At 48.6% G+C, this 22,662-nt stretch overlaps 2 protein-coding genes across 16 annotated transcripts in view; both read left to right on the top strand.

Annotated features, from left to right (window-relative positions):
• The first annotated feature begins 5,190 nt into the window (after positions 1–5,190).
• Positions 5,191–6,954, top strand: ABHD16B (abhydrolase domain containing 16B). Its single transcript, XM_039498465.1, has one exon. The coding sequence runs from the start codon at positions 5,438–5,440 to the stop codon at positions 6,806–6,808; it is 1,371 nt and encodes a 456-aa protein (XP_039354399.1). The 5' UTR covers positions 5,191–5,437; the 3' UTR covers positions 6,809–6,954.
• A 293-nt stretch (positions 6,955–7,247) lies between these two features.
• TPD52L2 (TPD52 like 2) overlaps positions 7,248–22,662 on the top strand; it is a 33,086-nt gene continuing 17,671 nt past the window's right edge. For 2 of the 15 annotated variants that reach the window (XM_039498476.1, XM_039498471.1), the window contains exons 1-4: positions 16,467–16,615; positions 18,070–18,215; positions 19,539–19,687; positions 22,260–22,319. In XM_039498476.1, coding sequence (XP_039354410.1) covers positions 16,597–16,615; positions 18,070–18,215; positions 19,539–19,687; positions 22,260–22,319 — 374 coding nt within the window. In that variant the 5' untranslated portion in view covers positions 16,467–16,596. Of the gene's footprint in view, positions 7,427–8,105; positions 8,384–16,420; positions 16,616–16,656; positions 16,685–17,074; positions 17,173–17,246; positions 17,382–18,069; positions 18,216–19,538; positions 19,688–22,259; positions 22,320–22,662 lie in introns of those variants that run through there. The other 13 variants (XM_039498466.1, XM_039498480.1, XM_039498477.1 and 10 more) reach the window with 13 other exon arrangements.

The following is a 22,662-nucleotide window of genomic DNA, read 5'->3' as shown; positions in this document are numbered from 1 at the left end:
CTTCTTCCTTTTTCACATTCTTAAGTTTAACTGGTTTTAGTTTCTCCTGCCTGCCACCCTCTGTGCCCCCCGCTCCCTGGCCTCGCAGGAGCCGTGCGGCTGGGGAAGAACTGTCAGTCCAGGATGGTTTACATTTTATTTTTTCCTGTAGCGAGAGGTAACTCGGCTCATTCCTTTAGGAAAACATGTTTTTGTTGCACGCGAAGTAATTTCTCCAGGGGGAGAAACAAGGGCTGGTGATAAAGCTCTAAAGATTTCAGGAAGCCCCAGCCAGCCTCCGTTCCCAGCCCCGTCCCTGGGGAGAATCACTCAAGGCACCGGTGTTTTCTTACATCATTTCACTAAGTAACAGTGACCTCGGTGACCTCTCTGGGTCCAGCCTCAAAGAATGATTTCGGGGCACCCAGTACCATGTTCAGGCCTGGGAACAGGGTTTAGGGGAGACCTCCCCTCCCTTCCCCTCCCCACTGAACTCTTGTTTCTTTACTTTTTCAGGTCAGATCTCTCATTTTCCTGCTAACTTCCCATCCCACTCCCTTCCCAGCTGTCACGGTGAGCCCTGCTGACCCTTCCCTCTCCCTTTCTCTTTCGCCCCCATCAATTATCCCTCCCTCCCCCTGATGAATTTGATCCACCCATTGGCTTTTTACCCTTTGATCCTATTTAGCTCTGTTCCCCTCCTGGCCCGGTCACCCCCACAGCTTCTCAAACGACCCCCCCGTTTCTCTAGTTAGACAGACTTCCGTGCTTTGCTTTGCTCCAGGGAAGCTCTCCCTGGTCCCAGCAGCTGCCCCTCTGTGGAGGTGGAAGGCTCCCAAATGTGGCAGGATGGACACAGATGTGTGGAGATCGCACGGGGGGGGGGTTCCCCAAGCCATTCGCTCTGTGGATGTGCTTCTGCTCACAGCTGCCTAGGGACATGGCAGAGAGGGGTGAGGGGAAGTTGCTAGTGGATCCACTGCCATAACCTCCTGCCCAGGCCGCAGCTACTATTTCAGCCCATATCTGCTGTGGTAACAGAGCAGCTGCCTCGTTATTAATTATTATTATTTATTATTTGTATTATTGTAGAACCCAGGAGTCCTAGTCATAGACCAGGGCCCTATCGGTGCTAGGGGCTGTACAAAAGTGTCCAGTGCTATGCTGTGGGGGGTTTTCCTTCCTAGGCCCAGCCCATCTGTTCAAAGCCGGTTGGCACAGAGGCGGGGAGGGGACAGCAACATTTGTCCCTGTATTTTCATCATGCTTTGAAGGCAGAGGCTCCAGGGTTGACATTAGGCCACCAACCTCCCATTCTGTGAGAGAAATACTTTGATGCTCAGTTGCTCAGTGGCACCACCCCACTGGTGTCGGTGAGGGAGGTTGTGGGTGGAGCTGTGAATGGGATATGACCCAGCATGCTCCTGGCCTGTGCCTTGGGAGCCCACCCCCCAGACTGTGGCCTGCAGCTCAGACACTAGCATTCAAACACAGCCTGGGTTCAGCCTTTGAAAGGGAGAGTTCTTCCGTTTGGTTACTTTACCCTTAACCCACAAACTGTGAAGTAAAAACAATTCCCAGGTCTGGACAGTGACGTTTGTGAAATTCCTCAGGTGGGAGGAGGGAAGCGACACAAAAGTCTCAAAGCTAGGGAGAGCGGTAAGTAGCATCTGCACCTATAGAGATTGTATAGAATTGGTGTGGATGTATGTGCACCATCGCCATCTACTGGAGGGAATTAGAACTGCTCAGCTGTGTGTCATAGTCCCTATACTGTTAACAGCTAATGAATGTTCTCCTTTCACTCAAGGTTGCTATGTCTCTGCAGCAGGAAGATCTGAATTCTGTTCCTGCTGATGCCATGACTATGGTGTGCAGTGTAGTACCAACTATGAATTCCTTTGGAGACATATTTCAGAGTGGTAGCCATGTTAGTCTGTATCAGCAAAAAGAAAGAGGAGTCTTTGTGGAACCTTAGAGACTAACAAATTTATTTGGGCATAAGCTTTCAGTAGGAAGATATATATATACACAGAGAACATGAAAAGATGGGGGTTGAGATAACAACTCTAACGAGACAAATCAATTAAGGTGGGCTATTAGCAGCAGGAGCAAAAACACTTCTGTAGTGATAATCAGGATGGCCCATTTCAAAGAGTTGACAAGAAGGTGTGAGCTCCGCCCCAGGCCCCGCCCCCAGTCCATCTCTTCCCCCAAGTCCCCACACCCGCCTCGCCGGAGTCCTAGAGGTCAGGAAATTGTTGCAGTATTCACAAGCCTGGCAGGAATCTATCTAAACCAGCCAATTTCTGTGTCAACCTCCCTTTGAAAACTGATGGAAAAAAATACCCCATGGCTATGAATGGAAATGCACAGCCGTCAAATGAGTAAAACCATTGAAAGGCTGCAAAACAAAGTAAACTAAAAGCAGGAGGAGCGCAACCCCCAGACAGGGGTTAGGGGTGGGAGGCAGGAGAGATATGAGCAGAGGGAGGCAGGAGAGATATCAGCAGATAGGCTGGTGACAGAGAGAGGGGCCGGCAGACACTTCTTCCAGCAGAAGCAGGTTTGTTTGCAGCTGAGAACCACTGAAAAATTTGTCTTGGACACAGGGCTAAAAATAGTTGCGATAATCAAGGAGAAATTAGGGCCAACACCTGCAAAGTTGGCAGACTAAAGTTAGACTCCTGAATTGCCCCTGGTTTTCTGAGGTACAGGAGCACCTGCTGAGGGGAGGAGCCTCTGTCTGGTTTTTGGAGGCTGACTTCAGGCGCCCTGATTTGAAAGTACCCCTCAGGAACGCCAGTATTATCCACGGCAAATGAAATAAGAACAGAATCCTGCCAAGGGCTGGTAGTTAGCAAAGGAAAACACAAGCTACTGAAAAATCTCCGGGGGCTGGGAAAACACAGGCCCGTGCTGGGGAGTTACTGAATCTTTCCATGGAAGAGATGGTTTCACCAAGGGAACTTCCCCTGCTTCTTGCTGTTCCCCAGGGAGGTGTGAGGGTGGTTTTTGGTGTCTTCTTTGAGCATGGTTTGGAATGGGTGAGAGGTCTCAGTAGGGCCCTGCATATTCGGGGCAGTGCAGGTGCCTCTGAACCTGGGGATATTGCATTTGCATGAGTCACAAACTGGAGACTCATGAGATAGAAACTGGGCAAGACCCAGTCGTCTGCTGCACAGAGACATCCCTCTTAGGAAGCCAGTAACCCACAAATCCTGCCGCAGGAAGGTTTCCCATATTTCACCTGACCTCGGACACTGGAGCTACACGTTGTTTTCTAGCCCCCTGTCCCTCCCAGTGCACCCCTTTGCAACCCAGACGGAATCACAAAGGTCCCCATCAATGGTCCCCTACATTATTCCCCATCCCCCCATGAAGACCCGTGTCTCAGGCAATACTGTCTGATGGAGGAAGCTGTAAGCCACCCTATGTCGGCTCAGGGTTAGCTCCTTCCCTCCCCCGTTGTTCCGGGCCCACTTGATGATCCTGCTCTCTTCTCCCATGCTGGGTGTGCCGAAAGAGGAACCGTGACCCCCAGCTGTCTCCCCAGTGGGGCTTGGGGTTATTTTAGGTTTTGAGAAAAGAGGAAGATTGCGTCTGGTGAACGGCTGTTTTGAGGAGTAGGAAGGCGATACCCTTGCAGTGGAGTGGTGAGGGGTGTCAGGAGATCTGAGAAAGAGGAACGCCTCTTGCAGTCACAGGGGCACTTCCCTCTTGGCTCCTGCCTGAAAGGTACAGAGGCTACAGCCTCCCGGCATGAAGCAGAGAGAAGTTCAGGCACTAAACAAAGAAAAGAGGATCTGGCTCACCTGACGCACAAGGGGGGTTTTCCAGCCAGTAAAACCTGTGACTTCCCAATAGATCCAGCTCGTGTCATCTCTGCTCAGTGTGAAGGCTCTTGACCCAGGGTGACACAATGATCTAAGCATCAGGCAAGAAATGCCTAGAACCTTTAGCATCTCTGGTTGAATGCCAAGTATGAGTCTCTCCCTCCTCCAAAGGGAATTAAATTGAGTACCAGGCTGGATGAGCAATTAAAAACCCAGTTCCTGTTTGTTCACTGTGACCTTTAAAGACATCAAGGTTTTGAAGAGTGGGGTTTGCTCCCATGTCCTTGGGCAAAATGTTTCCTCCCCCTCCCTAGCGTGCTGTGTGCTCGCTGCTACCCACCACCCCAGAGAGGGCTGCATTCCAGGGGCACTTCCTGAACATAGGGCCTGATTTTGAGAGATGCCAAGCGTTGATTCCAGTAGGAATTGGGGGTGATCCGTATATCTGAGGATCATGCCCTTTATCTGAGCAAAAATCACAAGGTAGTTTCAAAAAGTGATGCTTTCTTTTCTTTTCTTTTCTTTTCTTTTCTTTTCTTTTCTTTTCTTTTCTTTTGACATCACAGCAGCAGACACCCAAGCAGCTATGAGGAGGGGGGAACAATAAACTTTCTTTAAAAATCCATTTTTAACTTTACTTTTGTTTTCCTGTTGAGTCTAATAATGCCTTCCTTACTGATGCACAGAGGTACATGTGGTTCTGTGCAGCAGCATTACATAGGTTACAGAAGGTGAATGCTCTCTTACACTCGACGGGGTTATTGGAGATCAAAGAAAGGGGTTATTGGAGATCAAAGAAAGGGGTATGGTTTGTCAAAATAATGGGCTTCTTTTGTCATTAAAACTGTCTCTGATCTGCCAGGGATGTGCCAGGAGCGGCTGTTAGGCGGTGAGGGGCAGTTTTGCATTTTGTTGTGATAGATAGATAGATAGATAGATAGATAGATAGATAGATAAAGGGGGTGTATAGGGATAGATAGATAGATAGATAGATAGATAGATAGAGGGGGTGTATAGGGATGGGTAGATAGATAGATAGATAGATAAAGGGGGTGTATAGGGATAGATTAGGGATAGATAGATAAAGGGGGTGTATAGGGATAGATAGATAGATAAAGGGGGTGTATAGGGATAGATAGATAGATAGATAGATAGATAGATAGATAAAGGGGGTGTATAGGGATAGATAGATAGATAGATAATCTCCTGTATAGTAACTCTCGTGTATCCACACCCCACACGGTAGTTCCTTTAGAAGACATCTAGTGGTGGACAGTGAAAATTGCACCCTGGTTTGCCTGTTGCTAGCTGACCCTAGCACTCAGTGAAGTGCTTGCTCATAATGGAGACTGACCCCACTCATTATGACGCTGCCTTGATTACCTGGCCTGTGTAGACCATGGAGGAAGTGCCCTGTGCATTTTTCAGGGACATTGCTGGGCTTACATCAGCTTAAAGGGGCACATCATGGCGGAAGGGTTGTAACCCAGCTAATTAACCTGAAGCTGCCGCTGACATCTGCTGGGGAACCTCTCCAATGGAGGCCCTCGGCAGCAACTTGTCCTGTGATTTCTAGCTTTCTTGAGGTGCCTCTCCTTGTGCCCTTTCTATTTCCTTCTTGCATGAACAAGGTCCTCAGCTCCCCCATGTGCATTATATGCTTCACTAAAGCTCTTGGCCACGTGTTTAAAACATATTTGATGGCCAGTTACAACTTTGAGTTCAGGAGCTGGCCTGTGGACTTCCGATGGGATGAGGCAGGCGGCAAGGATAGCAGCCCTGGCCACCGGGCTGCATCCCAGACCACAGCCAGAGAGGGTCTGCTGAAATCAGCTCTGCACAGAGGGCCTAGGACCACCCAGTGTAACTATCTCCGCAAGATGAAGCAGTGGCCTGGCCAGCTGGTCTGTTATATGGTGGCTCACTCCTTAGGCCGGTGGCTGCTTTACCCAGGCTCCCTGTACCTCATGCAGAAAGCCCTGCTGCCTTTACTGGTGAAGGGGCAGGCTCGCCTGCTGGAGGAGTTTCACGGGAAGCGGGCCAAGCTGGTGGCTCGTGATGGGAACGAGATCGACACCATGTTTGTGGACAGGAGAAAGAGCTCAGGGATGGAGGAGGAACAGCGAGGGAAGCAGCTGGTGATCTGCTGCGAGGGGAATGTTGGTTTCTATGAAGTGGGGTGTTTCTCCACCCCACTGGAGGCTGGCTACTCGGCCCTGGGGTGGAACCACCCTGGCTATGCTGGGAGCACGGGCCTGCCCTTCCCACAGAATGACGCCAACGCTGTGGACGTGGTGATCCAGTATGCCATCTGCCGCCTGGGTTTCCAGGTGCAAGACATCATCCTCTATGGCTGGTCCCTGGGGGGCTACACAGCCACCTGGGCCGCCAAGACCTACCCGGAGCTGGGGGCCCTAGTGCTGGACGCCACCTTCGACGACCTGCTCCCCCTGGCCCTAAAGGTCATGCCCAAGAGCTGGAACAAGCTGGTGGTCCAGACGGTGCGGCAGCATTTCAACCTCAATGTGGCCGAGCAGCTCTGCAGCTACCCAGGGCCGGTGCTGCTGATCCGGAGGACTGAGGATGAAGTCACCACCACCCGCATCAGCGCCGCGGACCAGCTCGCTGACATCAGGTCCAACAGAGGCAATGAGCTGCTCCTGCAGCTGCTGAAGTACCGCTACCCCGAGGTCATATCCTGGGAAGGGGAGGCGGCCATCCGTCACTGGCTGCGAGCCTCCAACCCGAGGCAGGAAGAGGCCGTCTGCAGACGCTTCGAGGTGGATGATGACTGGTGTGTCAGCAAGTTGCAAGGCTACAAATCCTGTCTTGGAGGTGAAGACAGCTTCCCCTGGAGGGTCGGGAAGGATGTGACCCCCAGGAGAAGGCAGCAGCTGGCCTTGTTTCTGGCCAGGAAGCACATGAAGAATGTGGAGGCCACACACTGGTCTCTCTTACTGCCCAATGAGTTCCAGATGCCCTGGAAGCTGTAGCTGGGGAGTGGTGGGGAGATTGTCCCAGGAGAGAGAAAGGCAGAGGCCAGGATTTAACAAGCCGGGTTTCCCTCTTCAATATGCTCATTGTGTGCATTTCCAATCATTCCCAGCTGAGCGCCCAGTAAAGGTGAAGTGACAAGCTCTGCAGGCTTCGAGGGGCTTTATTTCACCCAGGGGGGAGTGGGTGGATGCAAAATAAAGTGGGTCAAAGATTACACGACATGGAAAATGATTAGCAAATACTGTAGTAGCGGGTCTCTAGGAACGTGTCACAGGCCAGGGAGGAGAAGCTGACTGGTTTTTCACCCCGTCCACCTACCCACCTTGTCCACCTCCCGCCCTCTCAGCTGCTGCCCTGCGGCAGGGCATTGTTGAGCATGGAGCTGTGACTCATAGACCTGAGAGGTGGGATTGTGACATCACTGTGCTTAGTAGTGGGACTGGGACAGCAGTGGTGAATTACCCCACCCACTCTGTCGTCCATCTGCCATTCCCCTGCTCGTCCCTTCTCCCAGTGGGCATGTGGGCTCCTGGGAGTGGGACAGCAGAGATACATCATCACCCCGCCTTTCTTCTTCTCCCCGCCTTCTCATTTGCATACTGCAATCTCATTGGGTGAGTCAACAGACACTGCAGGCGGACCAGCTCTGGCGCTTAGACATAGATCACAAGGTGTGAGAGGTCTACGCCGTATGGGACGCCCATCGTGGTTGGAATATTTCGCAGCTAATTGTCACATTGCATTTGAAGCACCAGTCAACATTTACTATAGATGGGAAAGAGACGAGTTTGTCCTCACACTAGGGCCTGTCATTCGCTTAACGGCTCCTGCAGCATTGGTGTGGGACAGTGGGAGGTGTTTGCGGGTGGTGGAGGGTGGCAAGTTTTAAAGCCTTGATGTGTGGGGTGAGTTTCAGTGCTCAGCACAGGGCTCTCGGAGAGAGGAGCAAGAGCGCTGATCTAGGGGGATTAGAGAATCTCTGTAGGGAGAGGAGTGGATGATCTCTCTGGGGAGAGATGGGGAGAACTGGGGCTCTCTAAGGAATGGGATGAGGGTCTCAGGGAGGTGGAGGGAGGATTTAGCTTTTTATCACCAGATGGGGTGATATCAAAAGTCACGTTCATGTAAAACTGCTCAGTATTGCTAGACATAACTGATGGGACACCCCAGGCACGACCCACACCCTGGCAGCCTCTGCAGGGCCTGAGGGAGGGGGTGAGTATAGGAGGCACCTTATAGGAGCTGCTGCTGTCACAAAGGGCATGGTGAGTCTCCATGGGGGTTGGCTGGCCCCCAACGGGAGCCAGTGGGATAGAGGCAGCTGGGTTGCCAGAGGGGAGAGCAGGGTGGACCGAGAGCAGCCTGCCACATCTTTGCCCTCACTGCAGGAATCTCGTGCTGCAGCCAGCGAGTGGGTACAGGCGGCGGGCAGCTCCTTGGAACCCACCAACCCATCTTGCTGCCTGTTCTGGGGGAGCAAGAGCTACTCATGTGGGGAATCACGCCCCTGCCCCCACTGGGCAGTAGCAGGCAGCTGCAGTTGCTCGCCCCCACCAGGAGCAGCAGACGTGGTAAGTGTCCGAGAGACCGGGGCTTTGGATGGAAGAGGGCAGGGACACTAGAGACCCGTGGGTGGAGCAGAAGGGAAGCACCAGTGGAAGGCAGGGTAAAGAGAGTGTGACTTGGGTTGGAGAGGGCATTTGGGGTTCCTGGCTGGAGGGCAGGGTGCGGGGAAGTCTGCAGGGGACAGAGGATTGGGCACAGCAGGCCTTGGTGGCAAGGACTGCTGAGTTCCGCTCCTAGTGCTGGGCACATTACTTAGGGCGAAGTCCTGTGGCCCAAACAGGGACTGCAGCAGGTCCAGAATGCAGCAAACATGAACTGTGCAGATCTCCCAGCCAAACCATCCCCGGGGGAAAGGGACAGACGCCTTAGTGGTGGCTGGGGGGTGGCTCTGCTGCCTTGATGGGGAAATTCTGATCTCCCCAGCATGCAACCCCTTCCCCTGGACTGTGCGCTAGTGAGAAGATATGGCCATCCACCACTGTGTGCCTCAGTTTCCCCATCCCAGGTGGGGATAATAATACTTGCTCCCCCACCTCATGCTGGTGTTTTAGAGATGTCGAGTTAATTGTTAGATGCTTCGGAAATGTGCAGTGCTAGGCAACAGTGCTACGGCCCTATCAGCCGACACAACTTGCTCTATTTGCTTTTATGAGTGCAGGCCAGGATGGCTTTACAGGCCCCTTATCAGGCCCTCGCCCTTTGCAGCAGAGGGGGAAGGGCGGGGGGGAGAGCGGCAAGTGGGCAGTGAAATCTAGATCAGGGTTTTCTTTTAGAGGGGCACTGAGCCCAATTCATTTCTGATTCCAAGGGACTCAACCGACTAGAGGGAGTCTGTCTGAGCGCAGAACAGATGCCAAGAAATGACAGACTGGAAAGGTTTGTGCCCACCTGGAATAGATTCTGGGTCTGTCCCATGTTCCGGAAGCAGCTGGTGCCCACAGGAGCCTGAGCCCTGGGCAAACACTGGCTTCTGATTTCAGAGCTGGGCAGCAGGTGGCAGAAGCAGCAGCAGCAGCAGCAGCAGCGCACATGTACTCCTAGGGCTGTGGGTTTCATTTGCTGCAGCTAGTGCAGCTAGAAAACAAACAGGTCTCACATCTGATGAAGAAGGAAGTTTTGTGGCTAGACTCTGGCTGAGCAGGGCTGGCATAAGGTGTGCTGCCCCGCGGTGCCCCCTGCTTTCTCTAGACATGTAGCAGGCCCATGGGACGTGGGCTAGATTCCACCTGCCTCTCAGAAAGCAATGGGACGTTCCCTTTGCCCTTCAAGGCTTGCCTCCCCCCCCTTCTCCCTCTCTTCATTCCCAGCTGCTCTTGTAGCGCACTGCACGGTTGGGAAGCACTGTGTGTGCATGTGTGTGTCGGGGATTAGATGTGTGGAAAGGGAGAGTACACGCCGCTCCTGTGGGGGCGTAGGAATAAATCTATCAATTATACATGCTCTGCTCATGGCCCCATGCACAGGGAACTGAAAGACAACAGGGTCCAGGCCTGATGCAAATGTCACAGTTTGCTGTTGAATAACAGAAAAGACGACAAACCCACACAGATGACAAATGCCACAGCAGTAAAAAGGGAACTCCGGGACGGTATGTAGCGAGCTGGTCTGTGGTGGCGAGAGTGAGCTAAATGCTTCTGCAAAGGGCTGTCTGGAAGTTTAGAGATGAACAGATCCCAAAGGGGAGGCACGCACACTGCACAGCACTCGCTGCCCTGCATCCTGGGCGCTGCTGGAGTAAACTCTGCTCTTAGGAACCAGCTTTAAAGGGACCCTGTCAGGTTATGTGGTTACAGCTCTAGCTATCAATATCAATATCCACCCCAACTGCGGAGGTGAGCCAGACAGCAAAGCCACGGGATACACTGTAGTTACCAGACAACTTGGTTGGGTCCCCTGCACTCTGCCCGCAAATTCATTTCCAGCCCATCTGGCAGCTTCGGGCAGACAACATTTCAAATACAAAAAATCAGCCTGGCACAGAAATGGTTTCTTCCTCCCCCTAGATGTGGAGTTGTACCTTCCCTCCCTCAAAATTTCACCATTTAGTGGGGCAGAACACGGACTAATTAGTGCAGCACCAGCACCATTTAAGGCCCAATGTCTTGAGATCCAGCAAAACTGGAAACAGAAGCTTTATACCGTTGGGAGAGAGTCCCAGCTTCCCAATGGGGGACACACAGCTCTTGCTCCTCCTCTGGAAGGTCTGGAGATATTGGACTTTAAAGTCATATATTTATGTACAGCAAAGCTATCTGAGGCTATGGTAGGATGCTTTATGGCTCCTCCTGAGCCTTGTACATGTGTGTTCATGTGGCCAGATTTTCAAAAGAGCTCAGTTCCTGACTCGGCACCTCAATAAAGTGGCCAGATTTTCAATAGGGCTCAGCACTCAATGGCCCCCTCCCATTGTTTTCATTGGGAGCTTTTGGGTGCTGGGCTGTTTTAAAATTTGGACCATACTAACTCAGGCACATACCTACATCGATGGAGGGATGCAAAAAATAGTCCCAATACAAAATGTTAAGCTCCCTAAAACATTTAAAAAAAAAGTTTTCTGCAAACTATCTGGCATGTACAGGATAATGGAGTTTTTGGGCACGCATTTGGGATGACCTTCATAAATTCTTGGTAACCTTTGAGCATTAACCTGCTAAACCCAGGGTTGTGAGTTCAATCCTTGAGTGGGCCACTTAGGGATCTGGGGATTGGTCCTGCTTTGAGCAGGGAGTTAGACTAGATGATCTCCTGAGGTCCCTTCCAACCCTAATAATCTATGATCTCTATGACCTCTTGTGAATAACGGGGTTATTACAAACTCATCCTGAGAAAACTTTTATACTCCACTGCACCATACTGTAGTCTTGCATGTGTTACTATTGGAAATAATTTTGGAGAACGAATACACTTTCCACCTTTTCTATTTGTTTGCCTTTTTACATGTGCCTTATCTTGGGCAATGAAAATAGACTAATGGCAGAAAATCAGAAAGTGAAACTGACTAAAAACAAAACTACAACTGACTAGATATTTCAACAAACCAAACTGCAAAATAAAGAAAAATGCAACTGACTAGGCTTTTCCTGATCATCTTTTGACTGTTATCAGGCTCTTTTCAGCAAAGTGGAAACTGACTGAGGCACTGATCCTGCAAACATTTAGGCACATATTCAAATTTAAGCTGGTGAGCAATCCTATGGAAATCGAAGTTAAACATATGCAGGGTTGCAGGTTTGCAGCCTAGTGCTGCCAACAGCATAAAGGGAACACGGTGAAAATAGAGAAGAGTGTTCTTTTCCTGCTAACTTCTTTCAGTTATCAGCAAAGTGGCGTTACTTCTAACCAGAATAGAGTATTTTTAGATAGAAGTGGGATTTTCACGGCAATGATGCCCCTTTAATGTTTGTGAAGAGTACTGAAATGCTCAGCAGGAAAGTTCTCTAAGGGCAGGTCTACACTAAGGGCGGGGGTCGAGCTAGGGTACGCAAGTTCAGCTACGTGAATAGCGTAGCTGAACTCGAAGTACCCTAGTTCGAACTACTTACCCGTCCAGACGCCGCGGGATCGAAGTCCGCGGCTCCAAGGTCGACTCCACCACCGCCGTTTGCAGTGGTGGAGTACCGGAGTCGACCGGAGCGCGCGGGGAGTTCGAACTATCGCGTCTAGATTAGACGCGATAGTTCGAACTCCGAGAAGTCGAACTCACCGCGTCGACCCGGCAGGTAAGTGTAGACTAGCCCTAAGTATTATTATCATTTATTATTAATAAAGCCATTCTTTTTAACAAAACCTAAATGTCTGACCTGGCAGTGGCCTCTTGGTATGATACAGAAGAGCATGTTGCTATATATTCTGTGCTCTGCTTCTCGATAACTGGGGTATTTCCTACATATAGAGTCTCTGCACGTTACACACAAATGCACAAACAAACATAGAGCAAACCCCTCATTTTTCAGAGAGATTTTTTTCTCTTGTTGGATGTTTGTGTGTCCTTAAGACATGGAGGGTTAGCAAAGGGATCTGCATTTCTTAGGGAGGTCCTGATCACTATGGGAGTTCTAAATCCTCTGGCGACTAATGCGCAGGAGACTGGAAATGTTTCATTGTGTATTAATGAGCCCTCCTGAGAGTTCATTCCCTTTTGGAAGGAAATGTAGAATTCCCCTTGGCAGAAAAGAAGTTTGTCTCCTTGAGGTCACATGGTATGGAAGCCATATGGTTGCTAACAGCAGAGTTGTCTTGAAATGACCTTTGTGGTCCTGCATAAAGGCTGTAATGAAGGCACAAGATGTGAAGCTGACAGCCAGATGTGGGTTCTCCTTGTGGCAAGTGAAGTCCTAGATGAAGAGAGCTTTGCTATTTTCTGCTGTGCTGGGGTATGACTCCTTTGTGAAGAAAACAGGACTACTTGTGGCACCTTAGAGACTAACAAATTTATTTGAGCATAAGCTTTCGTGGGCTACAGCCCACTTCATTGGATGCATAGAATGGAACATATAAGAGTATATATATACATACAGAGAAGATGCCATACCAGCTCTGAGGCTAATTAATTAAGATGACCTGTTATCAGCAGGAAAAAACTTTTGTAGTGATAATCAAGATGGTCAATTACAGACAGTTGAGGAGAGGTGTAAGGATAGTTATCATATGGAAAAAGATTCAAGTAGTGTAATGACTCAGCCATTCCCAGTCTCTATTCAAGCCAGAGTTAATGGTATCTAATTTTAAAATCAATTCAAGCTCAGCAGTTTCTCTTGGAGTCTGTTTTTGAAGTCTTTCTGTTGCAAAATTGCCACCTTCAGGTCTGAGTGGCCAGAGAGGTTGAAGTGTTCTCCTACTGGTTTTTGAGTGTTATGATTCCTGATGTCAGATTTGTGTCCATTTATTCTTTTGCTTAGAGACTGTTCGGTTTGGCCAATGTACATGGCAAAGAGGCATTGCTGGCACATGATGGCATATATCACATTAGTAGATGTGCAGGTGAACGAGCCCCTGATGGCATGGCTGATGTGATTAGGTCCAGTGATGGTGTCACTTGAATAGATATGTGGACAGAGTTGGCAATGGGCTTTGTTGCAAGGATAGGTTCCTGGGTTAGTGTTTTTGTACTGTGGTGTGTGGTTACTGGTGAGTATTTGCTTCAGGTTGGGGGCTGTCTGTAAGCGAGGACTGGTCTGTCTCCCAAGATCTGTGGGAGTGAGAGATCGTCCTTCAGGATAGGTTGTAAATCTTTGATGATGCGCTGGAGAGGTTTTAGTTGGGGGCTGAAGGTGACAGCTAGTGGCGTCATGTTATTTTCTTTGTTGGGCCTGTCCTGTAGTAGGTGACTTCTGGGTACTCTTCTGGCTCTGTCAATCTGTTTTTTCACTGTACTGTAGTTTTAAGTTGTAGTACAGATGGGTACTGTAGTTTTAAGAACACTTGGTAGAGATCTTGTAGGTGTTTGTCTCTGTCTGAGGGATTGGAAGGGGTATTACAGAGGAAGAGATGGCTTACAGTAGTTAAGCAATGACTAACCTGGTGCGAGGGGGCCCTTTGAAAACAGAGAAGGAAATATGGATCAGAGTCAAATGGATTTTCAAACTCTTTTTCGGGTGGTGGAAGAAGGGGGTATTTCCAGTGACGAAGGATATGGTGGGGATTTTTTAAACGGAACCACATCATCGCTTTGGCTCATGCCTAGGTCACAACTGGGGTGGAATAATAATAAAAATAACATAAATAGCACTTGTCCTGGCTGCTGTGGGCAGAGAGGATTCTCGTGCTGCTGCTGCCACCTTCCCTTCAAACAAGGACATAGCAAGCAAGAATTAGAAGAGGCTGAAAAAACAGCCGTGGCCAGTTCTTGTTGCTTTGCCCTTTATTCTCCGCCTCCCAATTCTCAGCCAGACCTGGCTGGAGGGGTGGATGAATGGGCTTTCTGGATGAAATGTATCTCCTAAAAATGCAAAGAAAATTACACACTGGGCATAAAAACAAGGTTTAATGGATTTGGGAAGAGAATTTTTTTTATTATTGTATCATCTTTAATGAATGTATATGTTGCCCTATGGGGTACCTCCTTATTCAGAAGATGAAGTGGAAGTCCCAGTTCTTTAGACATTGTATGTCTAGCCTGGACAAAGGACTAAATAATCTATTGACTGGAACTATCTTGTACTGCCCAGAGGAAGAACTAAATGGCATAATGTCTCTCTTCCATCTCAAACTTCTTTGATAGGGTGTTTTTCATAATTAGTGCTAGTTTGGTGCTATAGAATAGCAAACTGACAGGTTAGGGGTCCCAACTGTGTTATAGGGTTGTTGCTGTTAGGTTTGTTTCATAATCTGGGAAATTGGCATAATTACAAAGACAGCATATAATGGGAGTTATCGATTCCCCTCTCCCTATACCACCCTGACAAGCTGCAGCCTCACCGAAAGCTGACTGTATTTCTGATGGCACTACCCTTACACTGGAAACCTGAAACAGATGTCCCAGGGAAGTACTACATGGCTACTGATCAGGTTGCAAGCCAGCAGAACATGTTTATATTTTGCCTCTAGGCACTTGTCAGCATAATGTATCTGAGTTAAGCTTTATAGCTGAGGTACAGAAGCATTAGCACTATTCTGGAGATGGAGAAACGGAGGCAGAGACGGCTAGATTCAGCTATAGTGTATGTGACTTTAGTGGGCTGAATTTGGTCTGCAGAGGTGAAGAGACTTGCCAAAGATCATGCAGAGCTAGGAACAGAACCCAAGAGTTGTGCTGATTCCCCATCCACTGCTGCCCCTATTCAGCTCTGTAGTGGGGCTTGTAGTGCCATACTGTTCTGGTTCAATGTGGCCTACTCAGCTGCAGAAGGGGGCAGCTCATGCAGGGCTGGAGCCCAACTCGAGGGCACTGTGGGACAAGTTAATGGGTCTACTAGCAGGAAAGCCAGGGCCTGCAGAGGCTGAAGAATGCTACAGATGTGCACAGTATTCCCACAAGGAATCAAGAAGCTCTCCAGGTTATGTCAACTATCCAGAGGTATCCCCATGTGGGAACCAACACAGCCACAAAATAGCCGCTTGCGTGGCACAGGAGCATAAGCATCCTTTGCTCCAAGTCCCCAACAACCCGTAGCCCATCCAGACCCCCCAAGTTCCCAGCATCCCCTAGCCCATCCAGACCCCCCCAAGTTCCCAAAAACCCCTAGCCCAGGGATCGGCAACCTTTCAGAAGTGGTGTGCCAAATCTTCATTTATTCACTCTAATTTAAGGTTTCGCGTGCCAGTAATACATGTTAACATTTTTAGAAGGTCTCTTTCTATAAGTCTATAATATATAACTAAACTACTGTTCTATGTAAAGTAAATAAGGCTTTTAAAATGTTTAAAAAGCTTCATTTAAAATTAAATTAAAATGCAGAGCCCCCCAGACCAGTGGCCAGGACCCAGGCAGTCAAAGTGACTGAAAATAAGCTTGTGTGCCACCTTCGAACCTTTGTGAACCTGTGCCATAGGTTGCCTACCCCTACCCTAGCCCATCCAGACCCCCCCAAGTTCCCAGCATCCCCTAGCCCACTCAGACCCTCCAAGTTCCCAACAACCCCTAGCCCATCCAGACCCCCAAGTTCCCAGCCCCCAATTCTCTGCCCTCAAGTTCTCATTATCCCCTCAGCCTAGGGTGACCAGGCAGCAAATGTGAAAAATCGGGACAAGGGATGGGGGGGGTAATAGGAGCCTATATAAGAAAAAGACTCAAAATTCGGAACGGTCCCTATAAATTTTGGACATCTGGTCACCCTACCTCAGCCCCGCCCCCAGTCCCTGGCCCCCCAAGTTCCCAGCCCCCTCTCAGCCCCCCATTCCCTGCCCTCACGTTCCCATTATCCCCTCAGCCCCCCCAAGTCCCCATCAGGCGGGGCCATCATACCCCCCCCGCCAACTAACACGCTAAAGCTTTGTTCACGTCCCCCTCGTCCTGACGTCATCGGGTTCCTTCTGACCCCGCCCCCTACCCATGACGTAACCCGACTCCTTGTTTCGTACCCCGCCCAAAGTCACCCCTTTCGTGGCCCCACCCACTAAGAGGCTGTTTCCGGTCCGGGGACGTGGCGTAGCGGCTGACGCGTTCTGCCCGCGCCTCCCCGGAAGCGGGCGGGTGAGGGGTCGCGCGGCGGGTTGCGTGCTGGGTGTCGGCGGCGGCGCAGGTCCCCTTCTGCAGCCGCTCCGCGGGTCCGGGCCCGAGATGGAGAGCGCGAGCCAGGGTACTGCGCCGGGGCGGCCGTGCCCTGAGGGGAGGGGAGGCCGTTGGGTCCGAGCTGTCGCTGCGGTGGGTGGGTGCCAAGGGGCTCGCGGGCTCTGGAGGAGCCGGCGGGGGCCCAGCTCCGTCCTGCCCCGGGTGGGGCGGCCCGGCCGGGTGCTGTAGGGACGGGGGGGCCCGGCTGTGTCGCCCCTGGCTGAGCTGAGGCGGCGCCTGCTCTCAGGATTGTAGAGGCTGGGCCGGGTGTCTCGGTGGGGGGCAGGTGCCCTGCTGCCGCCCTCTGCCCGGGTCAGGGTGCCTGGGCGCTGGCGGCTGAGGCCTGGCCTGGCTCCCTTCCTGCCGTCTGGGGGGCGCTGAGTGAGGAAGGGCCGGAAGCTCCTGCTGCTAGCGCGGGCGCTTCTGAGGGCTGCTCTGCCCGCAGCCCGCTGCGCTGGTAAACTTGCAGCCACCGTCGTGGTCTCTCTGGAGAGGCGCCCCCGCTCTGGGCAGCAATGATAGGTGGAGAAGGCCTCTCTGGGGAAGCCCATCCCTGTGCAGGGCTGAGTGAGGATGTGTCTGATAGTACCCTGCTTATGTTATCTGGCATTAGGCAGAAACCCAAGAGATACTATCTAGAAGATACTAGATCGGAAGAATCAGTTGAACTCTCTGTTTGGAAGAGGAAATGTCTTGACTTCTACGATTTCTCGTATATTTGAAAACTCATCTGGAACTGGAGCCACGCCTATTTTTAATAGAATGAGAAATGGAGGATGAGGCTGTAAACAAATGTATTTGCAATTATAGGAATGAGGGCATCTGACTCCATTCTTTGTAGTAATTATGGTTTCATTCTGTCAATCTGTAGATGCCATGCTGCTCTAGCACACACTTGCTGGAATGACTTCAGAGCTTTCTTGCTTCTGCAATGCTAGCGGTATCATCTGCAGCACAGCGCATGTAATTCACTAAACTAGTAGTTGAGGTCATGACACTTGTTAATTAAATGGAAGCTGAATTTTTGGCTTCCCTTATACACGTTCTGTATACGAGAGATACACTTCAAGCTAGTTCAGGGAAGGTACTGGCACAGATGATCCCTGCAGGACAGTCTCTCTCTCTGATGTGTTATAGGTTCTGATGGATTGCCCAGTTTATAGTTAACTTCCGATCCAGATCTTATCACTCCTGTGTAGAGAGATGCACCTTGTTTACCTTGCCTCGTATATTAGCAGTGCATGTGCTCAGTGGTTATGTTACTTTAGGCCAAGGAGCTGTTAAAATATTTTTGACTAGTAAATTTTTCTTCCGATACTTCTGAAAGATACTACATCTTTTATTAGATGTGAACTTTCTCTTCCTCTTTTTTCTCCCCGGGACTCCCTCTGTATGTACTGTGTAGCAGCACATCTGCTTGCATAACATGCTTTGCTTGCTAGCGGCTTATTTTTTCCACATTCTGCTTCTTGTCTGTGACAGATATCAACCTTAACTCTCCCAACAAAGGTCTGTTGTCAGATACCATGACAGACGTACCTGTGGATAATACTGCTAGTGCAAGGACCTCTGCACCTGAGGGGCTGACTGATGCTGAGGAAGAGGAGTTAAGATCTGAGCTTGCCAAGGTAAAATGGCGCTGCCATTTCTGTTTAGACTGTGCCTCCATATCTGTGAGAAGTAAGAGACAAGTGGTAATTCCATTTGCTATAAGAAAGCTTAAGGGACACTAAATGTTTTAGCCTTCAGCAATGGTGTAATGTTAGTCTCTCCTCTGGAATCTAAGTCCATCATTCCACTGCTTAAGAATAAAAGTAACTACTAACTTTGTAGACTTTAACAATATGCTTTATTTCATGTTCTCCCTTCTGGTTTTGCTGCAGCAGTTAGCACCTTTGTCAGAGTTTTCCTGACATCAGAGTTACAAGGAAAATGGTTTTCCACAAATTATGAGGACATGGGGTTCCTTTTAATGTTCCTTCCCATTATAGGCAATGGCTTTGGATCTAAAAGCTTTTAAGATACTGCGGGTTTGCAAATTTACACTCAAATGCAAATGGGCAAATAATGAAGCTGACCTCTTTAAACGTCAGTCTATAACTTGCACCTGAAACAAAACAGGAAGTGAGAGCTACAGCTATTTTCTGTGTATCCGAAGAAGTGAGCTGCAGCTCACGAAAGCTCATGCTAAAATAAATTTGTTAGTCTTTAAGGTGCTACAAGTACTCCTGTTCTTTTTGCGGATACAGACTAACACGGCTGCTACTCTGAAACCAGCTATTTTCTTGTAGTTTCTGAACTCACTGTAGAAACCTGTTCTGATTCTTTGACTTGAGTGCAAGTTCAGTAATGCAAAGCAGTCCAGATGTACTGAGTTGTGGCTTCTTAAGATTGTTTCCTTCTGCCTCCACCTATTTTCTGACACTTACAGTTCTGATGCCAAACAGGATTTAAACCAGAAACTAAGCCACAGGAATGGATGGATCTTAGCTTCTTAATAAAAACAAAGGAACAGAATTATAAAAATAAACCATTTTCCTTGTATGCAGGATTCTGCAGTTTTTCAGATCTGTTAATAGAATCTACTGTTAACTGAGGATCCAGCCGTAAAAAAAGGCTTCTGTGATTTTTTTTGTGACATTAAGTGGCAAGGAGGGTTATTTTTCTGGAAATTTTCCTAACTTAACCTTGAATTTTTTTTACCGGTGGCATACTAAAGTTAATCTGTCTAAAATTTTTAAATCAAATTTAATTGGTGTCTGTGGAATTTAGATTTTGTCTCACTTTTTTGTTAGCAGAGCTTCAGTGTATAAATATATCAGATTTATATTGAGGGAGCTGTGAGAAATTATTGCCTATTTTTCTATGTTTAACCACTTTATTAAAAGTTGTGATCAAACTGAATTTCTGTAACACTAAGGCATGCTTCTAACTGGGAACCTGTCTTGTAGGTGGAAGAGGAAATTGGTACCTTGCGTCAGGTATTGGCTGCCAAAGAGAGGCACTGTGGAGAACTGAAGAGAAAACTGGGTTTGACCACTTTTGATGGGCTGAAGCAGAACCTGTCGAAGAGCTGGCATGATGTCCAAGGCTCCAATGCGTAGGTGTTCCTTGTGCCATAGATTTAAAATATACACACTCTGTAAAAAGTGAGGTTCCTCTGTGACTTTCTTAGTGGATAGAGGGTAAAGAAACTCACAATATTTGCTTGTCATGGTAAAATGTGACTACCAAGCAAAAAGTACCAGAAATCTAGCACTTGTGATTCTCTGGGAAATCATAGAATCATAGAATCTCAGGGTTGGAAGGGACCTCAGGAGGTCATCTAGTCCAACCCCCTGCTCAAAGCAGGACCAAACCCAACTAAATCATCCCAGCCAGGGCTTTGTCAAGCCTGACCTTAAAAACCTCTAAGGAAGGAGATTCCACCACCTCCCTAGGTAACCCATTCCAGTTCTTCACCACCTTACTAGTGAAAAAGTTTTTCCTAATGTCCAACCTAAACCTCCCCCTCTGCAACTTGAGACCATTACTCCTTGTTCTGTCATCTTCTACCACTGAGAACAGTCTAGATCCATCCTCTTTGGAACCCCCTTTCAGGTAGTTGAAAGCAGCTATCAAATCCCCCCTCATTCTTCTCTTCTGCAGGCTAAACAATCTCAGTTCCCTCAGCCTCTCCTCATAAGTCATGTGCTCCAGCCCCCTAATCATTTTTGTTGCCCTCCGCTGGACTCTCTCCAATTTATCCACATCCTTCTTGTAGTGTGGGGCCCAAAACTGGACACAGTACTCCAAATGAGGCCTCACCAGTGCTGAATAGAGGGGAATGATCACGTCCCGAAATGATTTGGGTAAAGCATCTTCTAACGAGTTCATGTCATAGTTCAGAGGCTTGATCATTTGGAATGGTCCTGAAGTACTTTCTTTTTAAAGGTTGAAATGCTAACTATTATTCAGTGTTTGTAATGAAAACCAGTATGTTGGCTCAATGGGGATCTGTGTTCCATTGCTCAAGCTTAATGCTCTGAATTTCATATTTTAGCAGGGAATAGAATTAGTTTTATAGTGCATATGGCCTAGTGCATGTAATACTCAGTACAGCTTACCTGATGACACACAGAGGTGAAGAGAAACAAACTGTAACTGAGCTCTAAATTGCAATGCTACAACTGCCCCATTTATTTTATCGTAAATGGCATATCCTTCCTGTGAGCTCAGGTGAATCATTACGTAATAGTTTGGCTATTAGAGAAGTTGCAGAGATCTCTCCTTTATTAAATAGAACAGTCTAATCTCTTTATATTTTTACACCTCTTGGAGCGCCTCTCCTGCTGACATAGTGCTGGTGCAGACAGCGCTTTTTGCTGGTTGAATTTATGTTGGCTGGGGGTGTGTCATCTCTTCCCTTCCTCCCCCCTCCCGCCCCCAAATCCCTGACCGACAAAAGTGGTAGTGTAGACAAAGCCTCACTGTTCAGAGGGAAGGGCACAAGGCATTTCTAATATGTAGAAAACCACAGTTTGCTCAATCCCTGCTTCAGGTCACCAGGTTGAGTCCTATAGCTAATGCCCCTACCAAATTCACGGTCCATTTTGGTCAATTTCATGGTCGAAGGATTTTAAAAATTGTAAATTTCATGATTTCAGCTATTTAAATATGAAATTTCACAGTGTTGTAGGCACCCTGACCCAAAAAGGAGTTGTGGGGGGCTGCAAAGTTACTGTAGTGGGGCTTGCAGTATTGCTATCCTTACTTTTGTGCCGCTGCTAGTAGCGGCACTGCCTTCAGAGCTGGGCAGCTGGAGAGCAGTGGCTGCTGGCTGGGAACCCAGCTCTAAAGGCAGAGCAGCTGCCAGCAGCACAGAAGTAAGGATGGCATGGTATGGTATTACCACCCTTACTTCTGCGCTGCCTCCAGAGCTGGGCACTTAGCCAACAGCCACCACTCTCCGGCCACCCAGCTCTGAAGGCAGTGCAGAAGTAAGGGTGGCAATACCATGATGCCCCTAAAATAACCTGGTGACCCCTGCTGTAACTCCTTTTTTGGTCAGGACCCCCAATTTGAGAAACATTGGTCTCCTCTGTGGAATCTGAGTAGTATAGTGTAAAAGCATACACAAGACCAGATTTCATGGTCCATGACATGTGTTTCATGGTCATGAATTTAGTAGGGCCCTACCTATAGCAGACTGCACCCAGGAACAGAATATAGTGAGGCACCTAAACGTCATGAAAAGATGTGAGGTCATGGTTTAGATTGGCTAAGAGTCATTCCAGGCTGTCAGTATCCCTGACTGGTACTACTAGTGGTGAGACTGAGATTTTTTTCCTGTGTCTGGCAGTATGAAGCACATGCAAATGAGGTGAGTTAAGAGCACCACCATTGACTGCCCTAGGAGTATGATCAAGAGGGAAGGGAAGTGTTGCAGCCAAAGGAATGCTATCTAATATAAGTGTTCTCATGTTGACTATAATTAGAATCTGAACTGACTGACAATGCCATCATGTGGGGAAGGACTTTCTTGCTCTACATCTTGCTACCCATTTCTTCTCCCCTCAGTCTCCGATTGTTGGCTGGTTTCAACATGTAACTTAAATCTCAGAAGTGTTGACTTCTCCTTATTAAATGTTCCCACTTTAAAATATGATTGATCACCAATTTTTTGTTTCTAGTTATATGAAAACATCTGAGAAACTTGGAGAATGGAATGAGAAAGTGACACAGTCTGAACTGTGAGTTCCTCTGGTCATCAGCATCATCTACTTGCTCCTCACTCTATTCTCCAATTTGTACTGCTTGTTCTTTTAGTCGTTAAGGGGTTGATTGTATGCTTGGGGCACAGTGAAGCCATGTTCAAGGCTCTTGCTTATTAACAGGATACGTGACTTTCAATGGCTGCAGAGGTGATGGACGCAAAAGATATTGCTGTCATCTCTTTAGCTGTCTGTTGCCATAGCTGAAGGAAAATTCCAATCAGTTACCAGGCCACACTTTACATAAAATGAAGCATGAAATGTTAAGAATTACTGTTGTCTGTCAGCTAGCCCTTGTTAGGTAAAGTGTGAATGAAGTCCC

The sequence above is a fragment of the Mauremys reevesii genome, linkage group 13 (genome assembly GCF_016161935.1).
Source record: "Mauremys reevesii isolate NIE-2019 linkage group 13, ASM1616193v1, whole genome shotgun sequence".
In the NCBI taxonomy this organism is placed as follows: Eukaryota; Metazoa; Chordata; order Testudines; family Geoemydidae; genus Mauremys; species Mauremys reevesii.
Note: the sequence above shows the minus strand (reverse complement) of the source record. Positions and strands in the feature narration are given on the sequence as shown.